Source organism: Hyla sarda, chromosome 4 (genome assembly GCF_029499605.1).
Source record: "Hyla sarda isolate aHylSar1 chromosome 4, aHylSar1.hap1, whole genome shotgun sequence".
Lineage (NCBI taxonomy): Eukaryota > Metazoa > Chordata > Amphibia > Anura > Hylidae > Hyla > Hyla sarda.
This window is the reverse complement of record NC_079192.1, coordinates 13,359,623-13,376,942: the sequence shown is the minus strand read 5'-3', so window position 1 is coordinate 13,376,942 and position 17,320 is coordinate 13,359,623. Positions and strand designations below refer to the sequence as shown.

At 45.4% G+C, this 17,320-nt stretch overlaps 1 protein-coding gene and 1 long non-coding RNA gene across 2 annotated transcripts in view; one reads left to right on the top strand and one right to left on the bottom strand.

Moving 5' to 3' along the window:
- LOC130367556 (uncharacterized) overlaps positions 1 to 17,320 on the bottom strand; it is a 101,099-nt gene that overhangs the window by 39,511 nt on the left and 44,268 nt on the right. The gene's annotated exons all lie outside the window — the stretch shown is intronic.
- Positions 6,106 to 12,268, top strand: LOC130367554 (uncharacterized). The gene is made up of 2 exons (XM_056570028.1): positions 6,106 to 6,937; positions 11,561 to 12,268. Exons 1-2 carry the CDS (start codon positions 6,223 to 6,225, stop codon positions 12,148 to 12,150), a joined length of 1,305 nt encoding a protein of 434 aa, XP_056426003.1. The 5' UTR covers positions 6,106 to 6,222; the 3' UTR covers positions 12,151 to 12,268.

Genomic DNA, 17,320 nt, shown 5'->3' with positions numbered 1-17,320 from the left:
GGCAATATTATGAGGGGACGTGGCAATATTATGAGGGGACACAGCAATATTATGAGGATACACGGCAATATTATGAGGATACACGGCAATATTATGAGGGGACGTGGCAATATTATGAGGGGATGCGGCAATATTATGAGGGGACACAGCAATATTATGAGGGGACACAGCAATATTATGAGGATACGGGGCAATATTATTAAGGTACACAGCAATATTATGAGGGTACACAGCTAAATTATGAGGGGACACAGCAATATTATGAGGGTACACAGCTAAATTATGAGGGGACACGGCAATATTATGAGGGGACACAGCAATATTATGAGGGTAGATGGCAATATTATTAGGATATACGGTAATATTATGAGGGTACACAACAATATTATGAGGGTACACGGCAATATTATGAGCGTACATGGCAAATATTATGATGGTACATGGCAATATTTTAAGGGGATACACGGCAATATTATGAGGGTACACATCAATATTTTAAGGGGACACAGCAATATTGAGAATTTTTTTTATTTTTTACTTTACTTTATAGGATTCTTATGTGTGTCAGAAGACATCTGGGTAAAGCCAGGCACACCAGGTTGGTGCTATCCATCAGTTATCCATAGTGGCCTCAAAACGATTCTACCATAGAAGTAGGTAGAACCATTGAATGACCGATGGTCTAATGAGCGATCATTATACAGAGACGGCCGTACACACTTAAAGGGGTACTCTGCCCCCTAGACATCTTATCCCCTATCCAAAGGATAGGGGATAAGATGTCTGATCGTGGGATGTCCCGCCGCTGGGGACCTCTCGTGATCTCCCTGCTGCACCTGGCGTTTGTTAAGAGTGTCGGGTGCAGAACCGGAGGCTCCTGACGTCATGGCCGCGCCCCGCTTGTGACGTCACGGCCACGCCCCCTCAATGCAAGTCTATGGGAGGGGGCGTGACGGACGTCACGCCCCCTCCCATAGACTTGCATTGAGGGGACGTGGCCGTGACATCACAAGCCTCCACCCCGCATCGCCAGTCATCCAGCATGGAGCAATGTTTGCTCTGTGCACTGGATGTCTGGGGTGCCGCAGCCGAGATTGCAGGGGACCCCCGCGATGAAACAAGTTTAAGTCAGTTTTTGGCACCAGGCAAAGGACTTTCTGGAAAGGACTTTGCTCTTGTTGGTGTAATGGGCCTCATCTGAGTGTGGCAACCTTAATGGGTATAGTGCGTATTAAAGTTTCTGCAACCATTAAAGAGGTTGTCCCATGCCACCCATGTCCCATACTCACCTGCCCCAATTCACGTTTTCATCTTTCCCAATGCTTCTAAGCAGAGCAGTCCTTGACATGCAGAAAGCATATGCTCAGGTGATCTCTGGCCGTATCGGTGACTTGTCATGGGCGGAGTGGTGGCTTCCTTCATGATGATAGGACTTCTCAGCTGGGGCTGGGGACCATCAGGACGAACACAGCTGTGGATCGGTAATGTTATGGTCCATGGACATCAGCACTTGGTGGTCTGCTCGGTAAGTTTGTGTTGTCTACAATTTCAATATGTCGCTGGGTGATACCCTGTCTTGTAGCAGCAGCAGCACGCACGTGATGTTTTGAAGGTGTCCTAACCCCTTTTCTTAAGCACAAGGGTAAAGTCCTGGGAAAAAAAAGTGTGGGAACTCCCCCAAGATTTCCACTCAAGGGCTGGTCCTGCAGGACTCCTGCTAATGGAAAAGTGCAGGAACTCCATTCCCATGTGTTTCCTCTAGGACTTGAGCCCTGCTTAAAGGGGTACTCTGCCCTTAGACCACATATCCCCTATAGGATAAATACAGGACTTCAAAAGACCAGGATTTTCGGCGCTGACCACGGAGAAATGAACAAAGCCCAGGTAAAGAAATTGAGGTTTAATAGCAACGCGTTTCACCGCATGCGCGGCTTCATCAGGCTTAACATACAACAGTTGTTGAGGGTTTTTATACCCACACAGAGTTAACCCATAAAGTACATACAGAGTTAACCCATAAGGTGCACAATAGTCATAAAATACAAATAAGACACGTATGTATGAAAATTATATCTAAAATGTATATAAAGAGCGCAGTACTAATCAGAACATGCTATAAATGCAAAACACGAACATAACATGTTCTGATTAGTACTGCGCTCTTTATATACATTTTAGATATAGTTTTCATACATACGTGTATTATTTGTATTTTCACGCCCCCTCCCATAAACTTGCATTGAGGGGGTGTGGCCACGACATCACGAGAGGGGGATATCCTTCGTGATCAGACATCTTATCCCCTATCCTTTGGGTAGGGGATAAGATATCCATGGGGGGGAGCACCCCTTTAAGTTCAGGATAAGCTCCTGTAAATTGTTCCTCAGGTCCCACAATCAATAATAATGAACTTCATCTACTGTCCACCTAACATTATGGACTCTGGGATGAGATAATCTGCAGAGCGTGCCCAATATACACAGCACACAATGTTCTGCACTAGGTCACTGCTATGTAGGTTCATTACCAGGAAACCAAGATTAGAAAATCCTTCTGCCGATATGGGACACAAAGGAAGGACAGGTGTGGTGCGGTGCCATATAATACCGCATGCTATCTATTATGTATGTGACCCAGCCAGTCACGTGACCACAGTCTAGGATAGAAAAAGAACAGTCCTGGTCCTCGTCCATATAGGAGGGACAACATTGTTGTTGACTAATCATTCTCAAAGTGAACGTCCACCATTGAACACCATTTTGCCTCTACAATCCCAATAGAAAATTGGCCTCCAACCTGTGGCTCACTAGAACTACAACGCCCATAATGGTGAAAGCTTTCAGGGCATGATGGGAGTATAAAGTGGTATTCCATGAAAAAAAAAATTCTTATCAACTGGCTCCAGAAAGTTGAACATATTTGTAAATTAATTCAATTAAAAAAATCTTAATCCTTCTGTTACTTATCAGCTGCTGAATTTGAGTTGTTCTTTTCTGTCTGAGAACAGTGATCTCTGCTGACGGAACTGTCCAGAGAAGCAGCTGTAAGGGTCACAGCAGGTAGTGGATCCTCTGGGCCTGTGTGGATGATGACATGAGCCGCGCCAGGGAGCGGAGTCTAATGTGCCACTGGTTTTCACTAGAGCCCGCTGCAAAGCGGGATGGATTTTCTGCGGCAGGCGGCACCCAGGTCGCTACCCCTGGCACGACTCGTCCACACAGGTAGCGGGGATGTGGCGTGGCACAAAAGGAAACTGGCAAGACGAGGTCAAGTTAGCAGTAGGTCAGGGCAGGTGGCACAGGTGTAGGGTCAGGTAACGGAACAGGGATAAGGAACAAGGATATCCAGAACACAGTATGCTTTCACTAGGGCACAAGGCAACAAAGATTCGGCCCAGGGCAGGCGGAGGTTCAGATACTTATAGTCAGGGTACAGGTGATCACATTTAATTGAATGAGTGCTGACCCTTTAAATGTAAGAGCTCTGGTGCACGCGCACCACGGCTGCAAGGACAGGAAGACCAGGGAGGTGAGTGTTGGGCTGGGATTCGCATGCAGGCGCGTCCCGCGATGTGAATCCCAGCCCTGCCGGCAGCCCGGACATGACAAGAGAGTGCTCACGGCCAGCGTGTCTGGCCGGAGCACAGATGTTTAAGCAGCAAATCCTCGTAGCAAACCTCTCCTGCTCTGGACAGTTCCTGAGACAGACAGAGATGTCAGCAGAGAGCACTGTTGTCAGAAAAGAACAACTCAACTTCAGCAGCTGGTAAGTACTGGTAGGATTAAGATTTTTTATAGCATTCATTTCCAGATCTGTTTAACTTTCTGGAGCCAGATGATATGTTTTTTATGGAATACCCCTTTAACTCTTTGTAATAGAAGGGAATTGTAGCTTCATTATGAAAAAAGGAGCTCGAACCAAAGTCGTGGATTGTTACATGAGTTAAAGTTATAGACTTCAGTCTGCTTTCAGCTGCCACTAGGGGGAGCTTACTGTATACTGATTATACATTAAACTCAAAAGTAGAACTGTATGCAGTAATTTCCTAAATCTATGTATTTGCAGGAGATTTGGAGCTTTGTATAAAATAAGCCAGAGCTCTGACCCCTAAATACTCTCTATCGATATAGTAGGAAATAAAAAAGATGCCTTATGATCTTAAAGGGGCACTGCGCTGCTCAGCGTTTAAAACAAACTCTTCTGACATCATAGCCCCGCCCCCTCGATGCAAGTGTATGGGATGGGGTGTGACAGCCGTCACGCCCCCTCCCATGGACTTACATTGAGGGGGCGGGGTGTGACGTCACGAGCTCCCGGCTCCAGAGTTCAGAACAGTTTGTTCCAAACGCTGAGCAGCAGAGTACCCCTTTAAAGGGGTTGAGGGCTTGTACAGTCTTTGTTAGAAGAGTCTCGTGACGATACATAGGAGATTACAAAATGTCCTCTTGGGACCTTCAGCAATTTGGGGGAAAACCTTGGCAATAAGTGTTCAGTTTCCCTGCAGCGCCATCACAGGTGAAACTAGGCATTACACAGTGGTCATATTATTCCCTTGTCTGTGTAATACAGGACAGGTCCTTCAGAGATAGATGGTCCCTGTAACCACTCTCCATTCTGGACATAGGAACATCCTAGGAATCCTCTGATAGGGTACATGGAAATTGGAGAGGTAAGCTGCTGTCAGACTCTCCAAAAACAATGGATCAAGCTGTTAATATCCAACATATCCGATCTTTCTCTCATCCAACGTCTTCTTTCAAGAGAAAATTGGGAGACCTCCATACACATTAGACAGACAGCCAATGTCGCTAAAACCAATTTGGCCACTTTTTGGGAACCTTATCTGAGATGGGTCATTTGTGGTCAAGAAACCACATCACAGATTAACCTTTTACGCTAAGAAAGATTTCAGGTTACTTCAGTTATCGGGGAACTGCTGCCAAAATTAACTTATCCCCTATCCAAAGGTGGATATGGGGGGTCTGACCGCTGGGACCCCTTGCGTTCTCCATCTCGCTCAGTGAGGAGTGTGTGTCGTCTATAACTAGAGGGCGTATGCGCCATTCATTTCTATGGGAGCGTCGATGATGCCTTAGTGCTAGACTCAAGTCTCCTCGGAGCTCCCATAGAAATCAGCTGAGCGCGTGCCGTCTACCACATGCACTACTCATTCCGAGCCAGGTCCCGTTCCGGAGATCGCAGGGAGTCCCGGCGCTCAGACTCCCGCAATCGGCTACTTGTCACCTATTCTGTGCATAGGGAATAAGTACATTTTGGCTGCAGTACTCCCTTAATACTCTAACTTTAAGTATGTAGTTAAAGGGGTACTCCAGTGGAAAAAAATTATGTTTTCAAATCAACTAGTGCCAGAAGGTTAAACTGATTTGTAAATTTCTTCTATTCAAATGTTTTAAACCCTACCAGTACTTATCAGCTGCTGTATACTCCACAGGAAGTTGTGTAGTTCTTTCCAGTCTGACCACAGTGCTCTCTGCTGACACCTCTGTCCATGTCAGGAACTGTCCAGAGCAGGAGAGGTTTGCTATGGAGATTTGCTCCTGCTCTGGAAAGTTCCTGACATGGACAGAGGTGGCAGCAGAGAGCACTGTGGTCAGACTGGAAAGAACTATGTGGCATATACAGCAGCTGATAAGTATTGGAAGGGTTAAGTTTTTTTTATATAAGTAATTTACAAACCTATACAACTTTCTGGCACCCTTTTTCCCTTCCAGAGTACCCCTTTAAAGGGGTTATCCAGGATTAGAAAAAAAAAAGCAGGACCCCCACTGACCTCAGGTTGTGTCTGGTATTACCACTTGCAGCTCAGTTTCATTGAAGTCAATGGAGTCCGTACCACACATAACCTGATGACAAACGTGGTCTTGTCCCTGGAAGGCAGAGGCTATGTTTTTAAAGTGGCCTTTATCTTTGCAGCTCTCCTCTCCGGTCACACCTCGGCTCCCTTGTAATAAATAACTCAGTCTGTAACCAAAAAGTAAATTTTAAATCCAATATGATGGGATCATTAATGATTAATACGTCTGGGAAGAGATAAGAGAGTGCACACAGGAGAGCTGCCACTTCACATAGTTCAGAAAGTGAGCGGAGACCTGAAGCCAAAGGAGAACGTCCAAGAACATTGATGGCGAATGAGCCACTTTAAGTCACTATACTAAGGGGAAATTTGTTGACAGGAGGAGCTGAAGACTCTAGAGACGAAATATGAACCTGTCTGAGAGGATTTCCTCCATCCTTCAGTTCCTGAGGCCATCATCTTCTGATCTCCATCTTCTCAATGAAAGCCAACCTCTCCAGAATTGGCAAACCTCCAGCCAGGTTAAGCTCATTGGAACGCGAAATGTTGGCTCGGATGGACTGAATGATCTGTTCTGGGAAAGGATCAGTAACCTAGGAGGAAAGGAGAACATTCTACTGGTGGGCGAGGCTGGATACAATCCAGGAGACGATGGTGGCAGTCATGAGATGTTGGAAGAATTGTCGTCTGCTCTCTTTCAGTTGCCCAAAAAAGAACATTTTTGGAAAGCCAACAAAAAGACTACGTACGGAACCAACAATTTTATGACTTCAATCACCTCGAAGTCTCCATCGAAATCGAGGATGCTGGAGTTTCCCATTGTTCTGGCCGTGTTTCGGGGACGACTTATACTGGACTCCACAAATATGATTAAAGAGATCTTGAAGGATATCCAGGTGAGGACGAAGCAATCTGGATCTGCCATTGTGGGAATTGTCTACTCCTGGGACACCTTTCATGATGAGAAAAAGATGGAGCCGATGGGACAGCTGGGAAACTGGATGAGTCAGGTCTTTAAGGATCAGCCATGGGGAGTCTGCTGCTACAACAGCTCCGAACCAAAGTCCATTTTGGCGGTAAAAAGGATCATTATGGAAACAATGGGAGTGACAACATCATCAGGTAGAGACATCATTGTTCTTGAGAATGTTACTTGATGTCTTCATATTTGTCTCCATGAGGCCAAACAACTCAAGGTATAGTAGGAGAATGCCTATGTTTAAATATTACTTACTGATCCTGAGTTATATCCTGTATTATACTCCAGAGCTGTACTCATTATTCTGCTGGTGAGGTCACTGTGTATATACATTACATTACTTATCCTGTACTGATCCTGAGTTATATCCTGTATTATACTCCAGAGCTGTACTCATTATTCTGCTGGTGAGATCACTGTGTACATACATTACATTACTTATCCTGTACTGACCCTGAGTTATATCCTGTATTATACTCCAGAGCTGTACTCACTATTCTGCTGGTGAGATCACTGTGTACATACATTACATTACTTATCCTGTACTGACCCTGAGTTATATCCTGTATTATACTCCAGAGCTGTACTCACTATTCTGCTGGTGAGGTCACTGTGTACATACATTACATTACTTATCCTGTACTGATCCTGAGTTATATCCTGTATTATACACCAAAGCTGTACTCACTATTCTGCTGGTGGAGTCACTGTGTACCCCCAGCAGAATAGTGAGTGCACCTCTGGAGTTTAATACAGGAGGCAAAACACGACCAATACATAATATATGTGAGATGGAGAATGGAAGGTTTGGGGTTTATGAGCTTTATCTATGGATAAGAATGAGGAAATGTTTTGTATCCTGCGTTAATCACATTACAAATAATGATGTAATCAGGAGAGCTGTGTTATATAAAGGGGTACTCCAGGGAACTTATCCCCTATCCCCAGAGTATGGCATCCTAGTATTCGGACCCCCTGCGATCTCCTGTATGGGGCCTGACAACAATCCCATCTTTGGGGCGCTCCGGCCCGCACCCTCGTAGACCAGTTCAAGTGACGGCCCACTCAGCCAATCACAGGCTTGGACAGGACCCCTCTCTCAGCCGGTGATTGGCTAGGCAGGCCGTCACTTGCGCTTATCTTGGAAGGTAGGGGCCGGAGGACACATATATTGCCAGGTCCCACACAGGAGGTACCGGGGCGGCTATTAAAGCCCTTTATTTTTATTTAATTTTTTTTATAAATTGTTGGTTTACAATTTTGACCCATACATCTTACAGCCTAAATCTAAAATATAGTCTCACGTTTATCTAATGATAAAAATTAAAGATATTGTAAAAAAATATATATATATAATAATAATAATAATAAATACTCAAATGTTAAATTCCCAAATAGTCATTTAGAATAATAAATTTTTACCAAATTGTGAACTGGTTTCTGCAGCATCCTGAGATGAATCTCTACACTATATATATATATATATATATATATATATATATATATATATATATTGGCCACTAGTTGTCAGTACTACTGGGTTATGTCTCCATGTTCCCCCATCATTTTACTTCCATGAACCCCTAAAAGCCTCATTCCCCAATGGGAGCTACTCCAGCTGTGTTCCATATTAGCGTCACCCTTCCCCCCACCCCCACCCCCACACACGCACACACACGCACACGCACATACACACCATACTCATTCCACCTCTTATCAAGTCACACAGTACCTGATAAGACACAGCTGACGGCAAGTCATATTTATTTTGAGACGCCCTGAAAAAATACCAATGATGTAACCCTGCAGACTTAAAGGGGTATTCAGGGATTTTTTTTGACTAGGCTACAGGGGCTGTAAAGTTAGTGTAATTCATAATATAGTGTCTGTACCTGTGTTTGATGGTGGTCTTGTAATTCTTATGTGATCTTTGCCCCGGTGTTTATTTTTAACAGCATACAAAATGAGTGTTTTCTTAGGTTTTCCCAGGTTGCAGTGTGGCTTGAGACATTACATCACTAATCAGGTGTATAGAGGGAACCTGTCTGTGCTTCAATGGGTGGAGCGACCGCTGGGTGGGTCAGAGATCATTCTGCAATAATTGTAGTATTGCAACACCTGGTTAGAAAACACTGATCTATTGCATGGAAAGGAGCACAGTGTGTGTTTCAATGGGTGGGGTGGCTAATGTGTGGGAGGGAGAAAAGAGACCTCGCACTTACAAACAAGGAATCATTGGACTTGTAATTTGAGGGAACTAGCTCCAACAGGAAATAGCCAGTTCACAAAAAGATAGTCATAGTGTTATGGTAATCTGACTACATAGCAATTTAGCCCCAAGACAAGCACAGATCCTTCCTAAGTATGTCCATTACGGTCTGCCAGGTACGTACTAAAATCACCTTATGGGGGAGAACCCCTTTACACCAGTTGATTTATAAAAAAAAAAATGTTTTAATCTAGTTAAACAGATTTGTAAATGACTTCTATTAAAAAAAAAAAATCTTTATCCTTCCAGTACTTTTTAGCAGCTATATGCTACAGAGGAAATTCTTTTATTTTCAAATTTCTTTTTTGTCTTGTCCACAGTGCTCTCTGCTGACACCTGATGCCCGTTATCAGGAACTGTCCAGAGCAGGAGAAAATCCCCATAGCAAACCTATGCTGCTCTGGACAGTTCATGACACAGACAGAGGTGTCAGCAGAGAGCACTGTGGACAAGACAAAAAAAAAATCAAAAAGAAAAGAATTTCCTCTCTAGCATACAGCTGCTATTAAGTACTGGAAGGGTAAAGATTTTTTAATAGAAATAATTTACAAATCTGTTTAACTTTCTGGCACCAGTTCGTTTAAATAAAATAAAGTTTTCCACCGGAGTACCCCTTTAAGCTGGCCATACACGTTAGATTTGTGTTGGACAAACCCAGTGATCAGATGGTCAACCATCTAATGTCTATCGGGCCTTCCAGTATATTAAGAATGGGGCAAGTTCCTTTAGTTCTGAAGGAGATAAGTGGTTGAGAAGTGGCTTACACCTCTTTTTTTATTGCGAAAAACATGCATTTTTAGGAGTTGTATAGTTGGGCGATTTAGTTGTTGACTGGACCTTGTAGGGCAAGCTTTATGGGTCCTGCTCAACCTTAGATCGATAGATGTATCATTTTTATCACCACGTCTAAGGTTCCTCTAGAACATTCGTCTCAAACTGTGGCCCTCAAGATGTGGCAAAACTTCAACTCCCAGCATGCCCGGACAGCCGTTGGCCAACGGCCAACGGCTGTCCGGGCATGCTGGGAGTTGAAGTTTTGCCACATCTTGAGGGCCACAGTTTGAGACCACTGCTCTAGAATGTCTTCTGCTTGGACCTTCTTTACATGATCAGGCAAGGCCATAGCATGGGGTACTCCTCCCATAGACATCTTATCCCCTACCCATAGGATGTCCGATCTCCGGGCCGGCCCCCCCGGCGTTCTGAACACTTGGAGCTTTCATGTTCATGATGACAAGCCACTCCCCTCCATTCATATCTATGGGAGTGGGCGGTCACTGCTAGTACATAGCCGTCACGCCGCCTCCTATAGAAATGAACGGAAGGGACGTGACGGCTGTGGTCGCCATCTGGCATGGAGTTGACTCTGTTCACAAGATGTCTGATGTTCCGCGCCAGAGATCACGGGGGTTCCGATCAGACATCTCATCCCCCTTTCCTTTTGATAGGCGATAAGATGTCTAGGGGGAGAGTACCTCTTTAAAGGGGTACTCCGGTGGAAATCTTTATTTATTTATTTATTTATTTATTTTTTAATCAACTGGTGCCAGAAAGTTAAACAGATTTGTAAATTACTTCTATTTAAAAAAATCTTAATCCTTCCAGTACATATTAGCTGCTGAACACTACAGAGGAAATTCTTTTCTTTTTGGAACACAGAGCTCTCTGCTGACATCATGAGCACAGTGCTCTCTGCTGACATATCTGTCCATTTTAGGAACTGTCCAGAGTAGGAGAAAATCCCCATAGAAAACATATGATGTTCTGGACAGTTCCTAAAATGGACAGAGATGTCAGCAGAGAGCACTGTGCTTGTGATGTCAGCAGAGAGCACTGTGTTCCAAAAAGAAAATAATTTCCTCTGTAGTATTCAGCAGCTAATAATTACTGGAAGGATTAAGATTTTTTCATAGAAGTAATTTACAAATCTGTTTAACTTTCTGGCCCCAGTTGATAAAAAGAAAAAAGAAAACAGATTTGTAAATTACTTCTATGAAAAAATCTTAATCCTTCCAGTACGTATTAGCTGCTGAACACTACAGGGGAAATTCTTTTCTTTTTGGAACTCAGAGCTCTCTGCTGACATTATGACCACAGTGCTCTCTGGACAGTTCCTAAAATTGACAGAGGTGTCAGCAGAGTAGGAGAAAATCCCCATAGCAAACATACGCTGCTCTGTACAGTTCCTAAAATGGACAGAGATGTCAGCAGAGAGCACTGTGCTCGTGATGTCAGCAGAGAGCTCTGTGTTACAAAAAGAAAAGAATTTCCTCTGTAGTATTCAGCAGCTAATAAGTACTGGAAGGATTAATATTTTTTTTTATAGAAGTCATTTACAAATCTGTTTTTTACTTTCTGGCACCAGTTGATTAAAAAAAATGTTTTCCACCGGAGTACCCCTTTAAGCGTCAAACAGTAAAATATTTGGGATTTATGCTACTACGACTCTGTATTATGACCCCTAATTTCGATACAATTTCTAAAATGTTTTTCACAGATGGATATCAGCTGATAGAAGACGACAGCGTTGAGCTGGAGAGAGCGTTTGGAGAACTGGTGGTCCAGTTGGGAGGTAAAGAGAGGTTTCTCCTTCTGGGAAATGTCTGCCCGTCTGCCCGGAACTCCGAAAGAACCCGGGTTTTCAAAGAGGTTATCAAAGCCCTTTTTGGTGATGACCAATGTAAAATGGACACCCATGAGAAAGAGGACAACAGGATACCAGGGAACCAAAAGAAGTCGTCCAAAGAGTGTATCCAACTACCCAAACCAAGATCCTTCCCTTACCCGCTTATCTTGGTGGTCTTTCGCTCAGAATTCCTCAAGGATGAGGAGAACATGGCTCAGGTCAAAGAGATTCTTGTTGACATCAAAACACGGGTGACCATGTGTTCTACCCAAGTGATCGGGGTGGTTTGTAGCGAGGAACCTCTGGAAAGAGCCCAGGAGCAGGGTTACCAGATGGTGTTGCAGAAGATTCTACACCAGACGTTCCGTTGTCCTACCGGGGTCTGCAGCTTTGTTAGGACGAAACTGGAATCGGTCGACGGGGTCAAGAGTTGTGTGTGCAATGTCTTAAAAATGCCTTAAAGGGGTACTCCGCTGAATTTTATTTTTCTTATATCAATTGATGCCAGAACGTTTAACAGATGTGTAAATTACTTTTATATAAAAATCTTAATCCTTCCAGTACTTATCAGCTGCTGTATGCTCCACAGGAAGTTCTTTTCTTTTTGAATTTCCTTTCTGTATGAACACAGTGCTCTCTGCTGACATCTCTGTCCGTGTCAGGAACTGTCCAGAGTAGGAGCAAATCTCCATAGCAAACCTCTCCTGCTCTGGACAGTTCCTGACACGGACAGAGGTGTCAGCAGAGAGCACTGTGGTCAGACAGAAAGGAAATTCAAAAAGAAAAGAACTAATCGGCTGCTGTATGCTCCCCAGTAAGTACTGAAAGTAATTTACAAATCTGTTGAAGTTTACGGCACCAGTTGATTAAAAATAATAATAATAATAATGTTTTCCAGTGGAGTACCCCTTAAAAGGCTTTTTTGTTGTTGTTGTTTTTAGATAATCTCTATGTCCTTTATACAGTGAACCCTCCTTAAAAAAAAAGAAATATCTTGGAGAAGACCATTGTTTTGCCTAGATCATTTTTTTGGGTGGTTCCATGGACTTAGGAACTTTTAAAGTCCGTTCGATCTATACAGGGCCACTGCAAGGATTTTGGCCCCCTTAGGCAAAAGCTAATTTTGTTGCCCCATTGACTCCTCCCATTGGCTCCGCCCTTTGACAAGCCCCGCCTTACTACTGCAGCTGACTGAGCAAGTGGTTCGGATGTTTCTTGCGGCAGGCAGGGCGGCACACCCCCTCAAGAGGGCGCTCTAGGCAGCCGCCTATTTAGCCTATAGGCAGAGCCGGCCCTGCCACCTATAGAAAATCAATGGGCCTGCATCGTAGCTGGAAGAGCAGTGAGTCCCCCTGTAATCCGGGTCTAAACACCCAGACCCCAGTCATGTCTATACAACAAAGAAACACTGAGGTCCAGGTCACTGTCAATCGATGTTTTTGTAGCTATAAGATTCTGGAAACACCTGAAGAGCCCGAGCACCTGACTTTTCTTTGGAAGGTCCTATGTCAGATGCACTTAAAGGGGTTGTCTAGAAATAGAAAACCAGAACTAATTTCTTCCAAAAACAGTGCCACCCCCTATCCACAGGTTGTGTGTGGCATTACAACTTGTTTCCATTCACTTCAACGGAACTGAGCTGCAATACCACACACAACCACACGACAAGGGTGGCGCTATTTTGAAAGGAATTAGCTCTGGTTTTCTATTCATGGACAATCCCTTTAAAGTAGAAATGTATGCGATGGTTACACAATGTTATGTGGGGCCCTTAGGACCCCTCTAATGAACTCACAAAATTACAATGATGATGTTACTTTGGTGATAACATCACCAGGCACCTATAAAGGCGACAATACCCTAAAAGCCGTCCATGCCAGCTACAATGCTTCTCCACTACTATAGGCCCATTCCACAGAGCCGCGCAGTGACTATACAGGGTGCATATGTAAGTCATAGTGGTCACTGATGGACCTAAAAGGAACTAACCAAACATCTGAGACATCCGAACATCCAGCCCTAACTTCTATATTGTCACAAATAAATTCAGACCCAAGTCCAGATCCCTAAATTATTACGGACGCAAGACCAGACCCCGTAATCAATGCAGACCCCCCCCCCCCCCCCCAGACCAGACTCCTAAAGTTATTCAGACCCCAGACCAGATCCCTAAATTCATATCCCAGACCAGACCCCTAAATTCATATCCCAGACCAGATCCCTCAAGCAATGCAGAACCCTAAATTATTTCAGATCCCAGACTAGACCCCTTAAAGGAAAGCGGTCACCCGTTTACCCGCACTATAAGCCGATGCACTGGGTCATAGTGCGGGTGAACAGGAGACCGATGGGGGGGTCTCGGACTGCTATACCTACCTACACAGCCCCGATCCCCCCGATAGTCCCCCTCTTCCAGCACTGATTTGCGCTTTTAGGCGGATCTGCCGGCTAGATTAAAATATTCGTAAGCGCTGGTCACGTGACCGGCGCTTATGAATATATAAATCTAGCCGGCATGCCCACCTCAAAGCGCAAATCAGTGCTGGAAGAGGGGGACTATCGGGGGGATCGGGGCTGTGTAGGTAGGTATAGCAGTCCGAGACCCCCCCATCGGTCTCCTGTTCACCCGCACTATGACCCAGTGCATCGGCTTATAGTGCGGGTAAACGGGTGACCGCTTTCCTTTAAGCAATGCAGACCCCAGACCTGACCCCTAAATGAATTCCGATCCCAGACCAGACCACTTAAATAATTGAGATCTCAGAACAGACATTGATGGGTACATTGGTTCGCCAGGGTTCTTGAGCCCGTGAGGCCAGAGGCCGTGATTGTGGTGTCATGACCACGACCACTTGTTCCATCATGCCACACCCCCTCTATTCATATCTATGGACATGACTACACGCCCCCCCCCCCCCTCCCAAAGACATGAATGGAGGGGGGGTGGGGTGGTGTGAGATCACAAGGGGCGTGGTCATGATGTCACAACCACTGCTGCAAGAACCCCCCCCCCCCCCCATTTGTTTAGAATGCCAGGTGCTGTGGGAGATCATGGGAACCCCGGGATCAGACATCTTATCCCCTATTCTGGCAGTGGAGTACCCCTGTAAATAATTCAGATCCCCGGCCAGACCCTTACATGAATTCAGACCCCAGACTAGACCTATAGATGAATTCAGATCCCAGGGTAGACCCATTTATCAGTGCAGACCCCAGATCAGCCCTCTGTATGATTGTCCTCCGCACACATGATCCTGATGCTGGACCGTGTCAGGACCCAGTGAATGACCTCCCGGAGTACAAGAGGAGCCCAGGGGCTTGGAACGTAGGTGCTGATCTAAATATATTGTCTATTGCACTAATTTCTAGGTGAATAAAAAAAAACTTGGGCAATGGCCCCTTGTGCTCCCTATAAAAATGTCCTCCTGACTACAGCTAGTGAGCGCCCCCTAGTTATGTTCTCAGATAGCTGTTACTGTCACGGGCAGAACCAAATATCAACAGTCCCATAACACCTCTGGCTGAGTAGTTTTTTTATGATGCAGCACAAGCCTCACTGTTAGTACAATATTTACTTAAAGGGGTACTCCACTGGCCAGTGTCCAGAACATTTAGTTCCAGAACTTTGTGTGCGCGCTGCGAGGGTCGGCCACACCCCCCTGAATGCAAGTCTATGGGAGGGGGCGTGACGGCCATCACGCCCCTCCCATAGACTTGCATTCAGGGGGCGTGGCCTGACGTCACAAGGGGGCATGGCCGACACCCACAGCACGCATACGAAGTTCGGAACTAAATGTTCCGAATGCTGGCGAGTGGAGTACCCCTTTAAGGCAGAAAACTCATAATCGACAGTCACTTAACTGTGAAGAGAGAATCGTGATGAAGTTTTCCTCAAAGAAAACTAACTTTTCTTAAAGGGGTACTCCGGTGGAAAACTTTTTTTTTAAATCAACTGGTGTCAGAAAGTTAAACAGATTTGTAAATGACTTCTAATAAAAAAATCTTTACCCTTCCAGTACTTTTTAGCAGCTGTATGCCACAGAGGAAATTCTTTTCTTTTTGAATTTCTTTTTTGTCTTGTCCACAGTGCTCTCTGCTGACACCTGATGCCCGTATCAGGAACTGTCCTGAGCAGGAGAAAATCCCCATAGCAAACCTATGCTACTCTGGACAGTTCCTGACACGGACAGAGGTGTCAGCAATGGGGATTTTCTCCTGCTCTGGACAGTTCCTGATATGGGCATCAAGTGTCAGCAGAGAGCACTGTGGACAAGACAAAAAAGAAATTCAAAAAGAAAATAATTTCCTCTGTAGCATACAGCTGCTAAAAAGTACTGGAAGGGTAAAGATTTTTTTAATAGAAGTAATTTACAAATCTGTTTAACTTTCTGGCACCAGTTGATTTAAAAAAAAATGTTTTCCACTGGAGTACCCCTTTAAACCATGGCCCCATTTCACCTACATCACAATCCCCCTCGGATTAGGGTGGGTTCACACTACGTTTTGTCCCATACGGGAGCGCATACGGCAGGAGGGAGCTAAAACCTCGCGCTCCCGTATGCCTTCGTATGCGCTCCCGTATGTCATTCATTTCAATGAGCCGACCGGAGTGAAACGTTCGGTCCGGTCGGCTCATTTTTGCGCCGTATGCGCTTTTACAACCGGACCTAAAACTGTGGTCAACCACGGTTTTAGGTCCGGTTGTAAAAGCGCATACGGCGCAAAAATGAGCCGACCGAACGTTTCACTCCGGTCGGCTCATTGAAATGAATGACATACGGGAGCGCATACGGTAACATACGGGAGCGCGAGCTTTTAGCTCCCCCCTGCCGTATGCGCTCCCGTATGGGACAAAACGTAGTGTGAACCCAGCCTAACTGTTGTGTTATTATTCTGCCATTACATGACATGTCCAGTAGATGGCAGACTGCACAAGCAAATGAACTGAGCAGTGACTTGACCCCTTAAGGACCATGGACGTACGCATACGTCCGTGGGAATTTCGGTCCCTGCCGGGCGGGGACCGGGGTGACTGCTGATATCTATCAGCAGGCACCCCGCGCAAATGCCCAGTGGGGGTCATCAGCCCCCCCCCCCCATGTCGGCGATCGTGGCAGATCACAAGTGAATTCACACTTGCGATTTGCGTGATTCCGGGTCATTACGGGTCTATGGTGACCCGGAATAAAAGGGGGATTGCGGTTGTCTAAGACACCCACAATCGCCATGAAGAGATAGGAGTGAGATGGCAGGGGGACCACCCCTCCTATCCCTTCTATTGGTGGTCTAGACGTGACCACCAATAGCAGATCGGGGGCGGGGGGGTTAACTTTCGTTTTCCCCGTCCTGCCCACCCACAATAGGCGGGGCAGAACGGGGAAATGACAGAGGACCAGCGCCAGAGTCCACTTACCCTGCGGGCGAGGCTGCGGGCGACGATTGGCTGCGGTGATCGGCACGGGCGGCATGTCGTGCAGCTGGCTCCCTGGATCCGACGGAAGCCGATAAGTTGCCTAGCAACATCTGGAGTGCTACAGTTTGAGACCACTATACAGTGGTCTCTATACTGTAGCACTCCAGATGTTGCAAAACTACAACTCCTAGCATGCTCAGACAGCTGTTTGGGCATGC

What these genes read in the sequence shown, in the direction of transcription:
- LOC130367554 (XM_056570028.1), top strand. Translation starts at nt 6,223, where the DNA reads ATGAACCTGTCTGAGAGGATTTCCTCCATCCTTCAGTTCCTGAGGCCA. An exon ending in GGGAGTGACAACATCATCAG is followed by an intron (nt 6,938 to 11,560) that starts GTAGAGACATCA and finishes TGTTTTTCACAG; the next exon opens with ATGGATATCAGCTGATAGAA.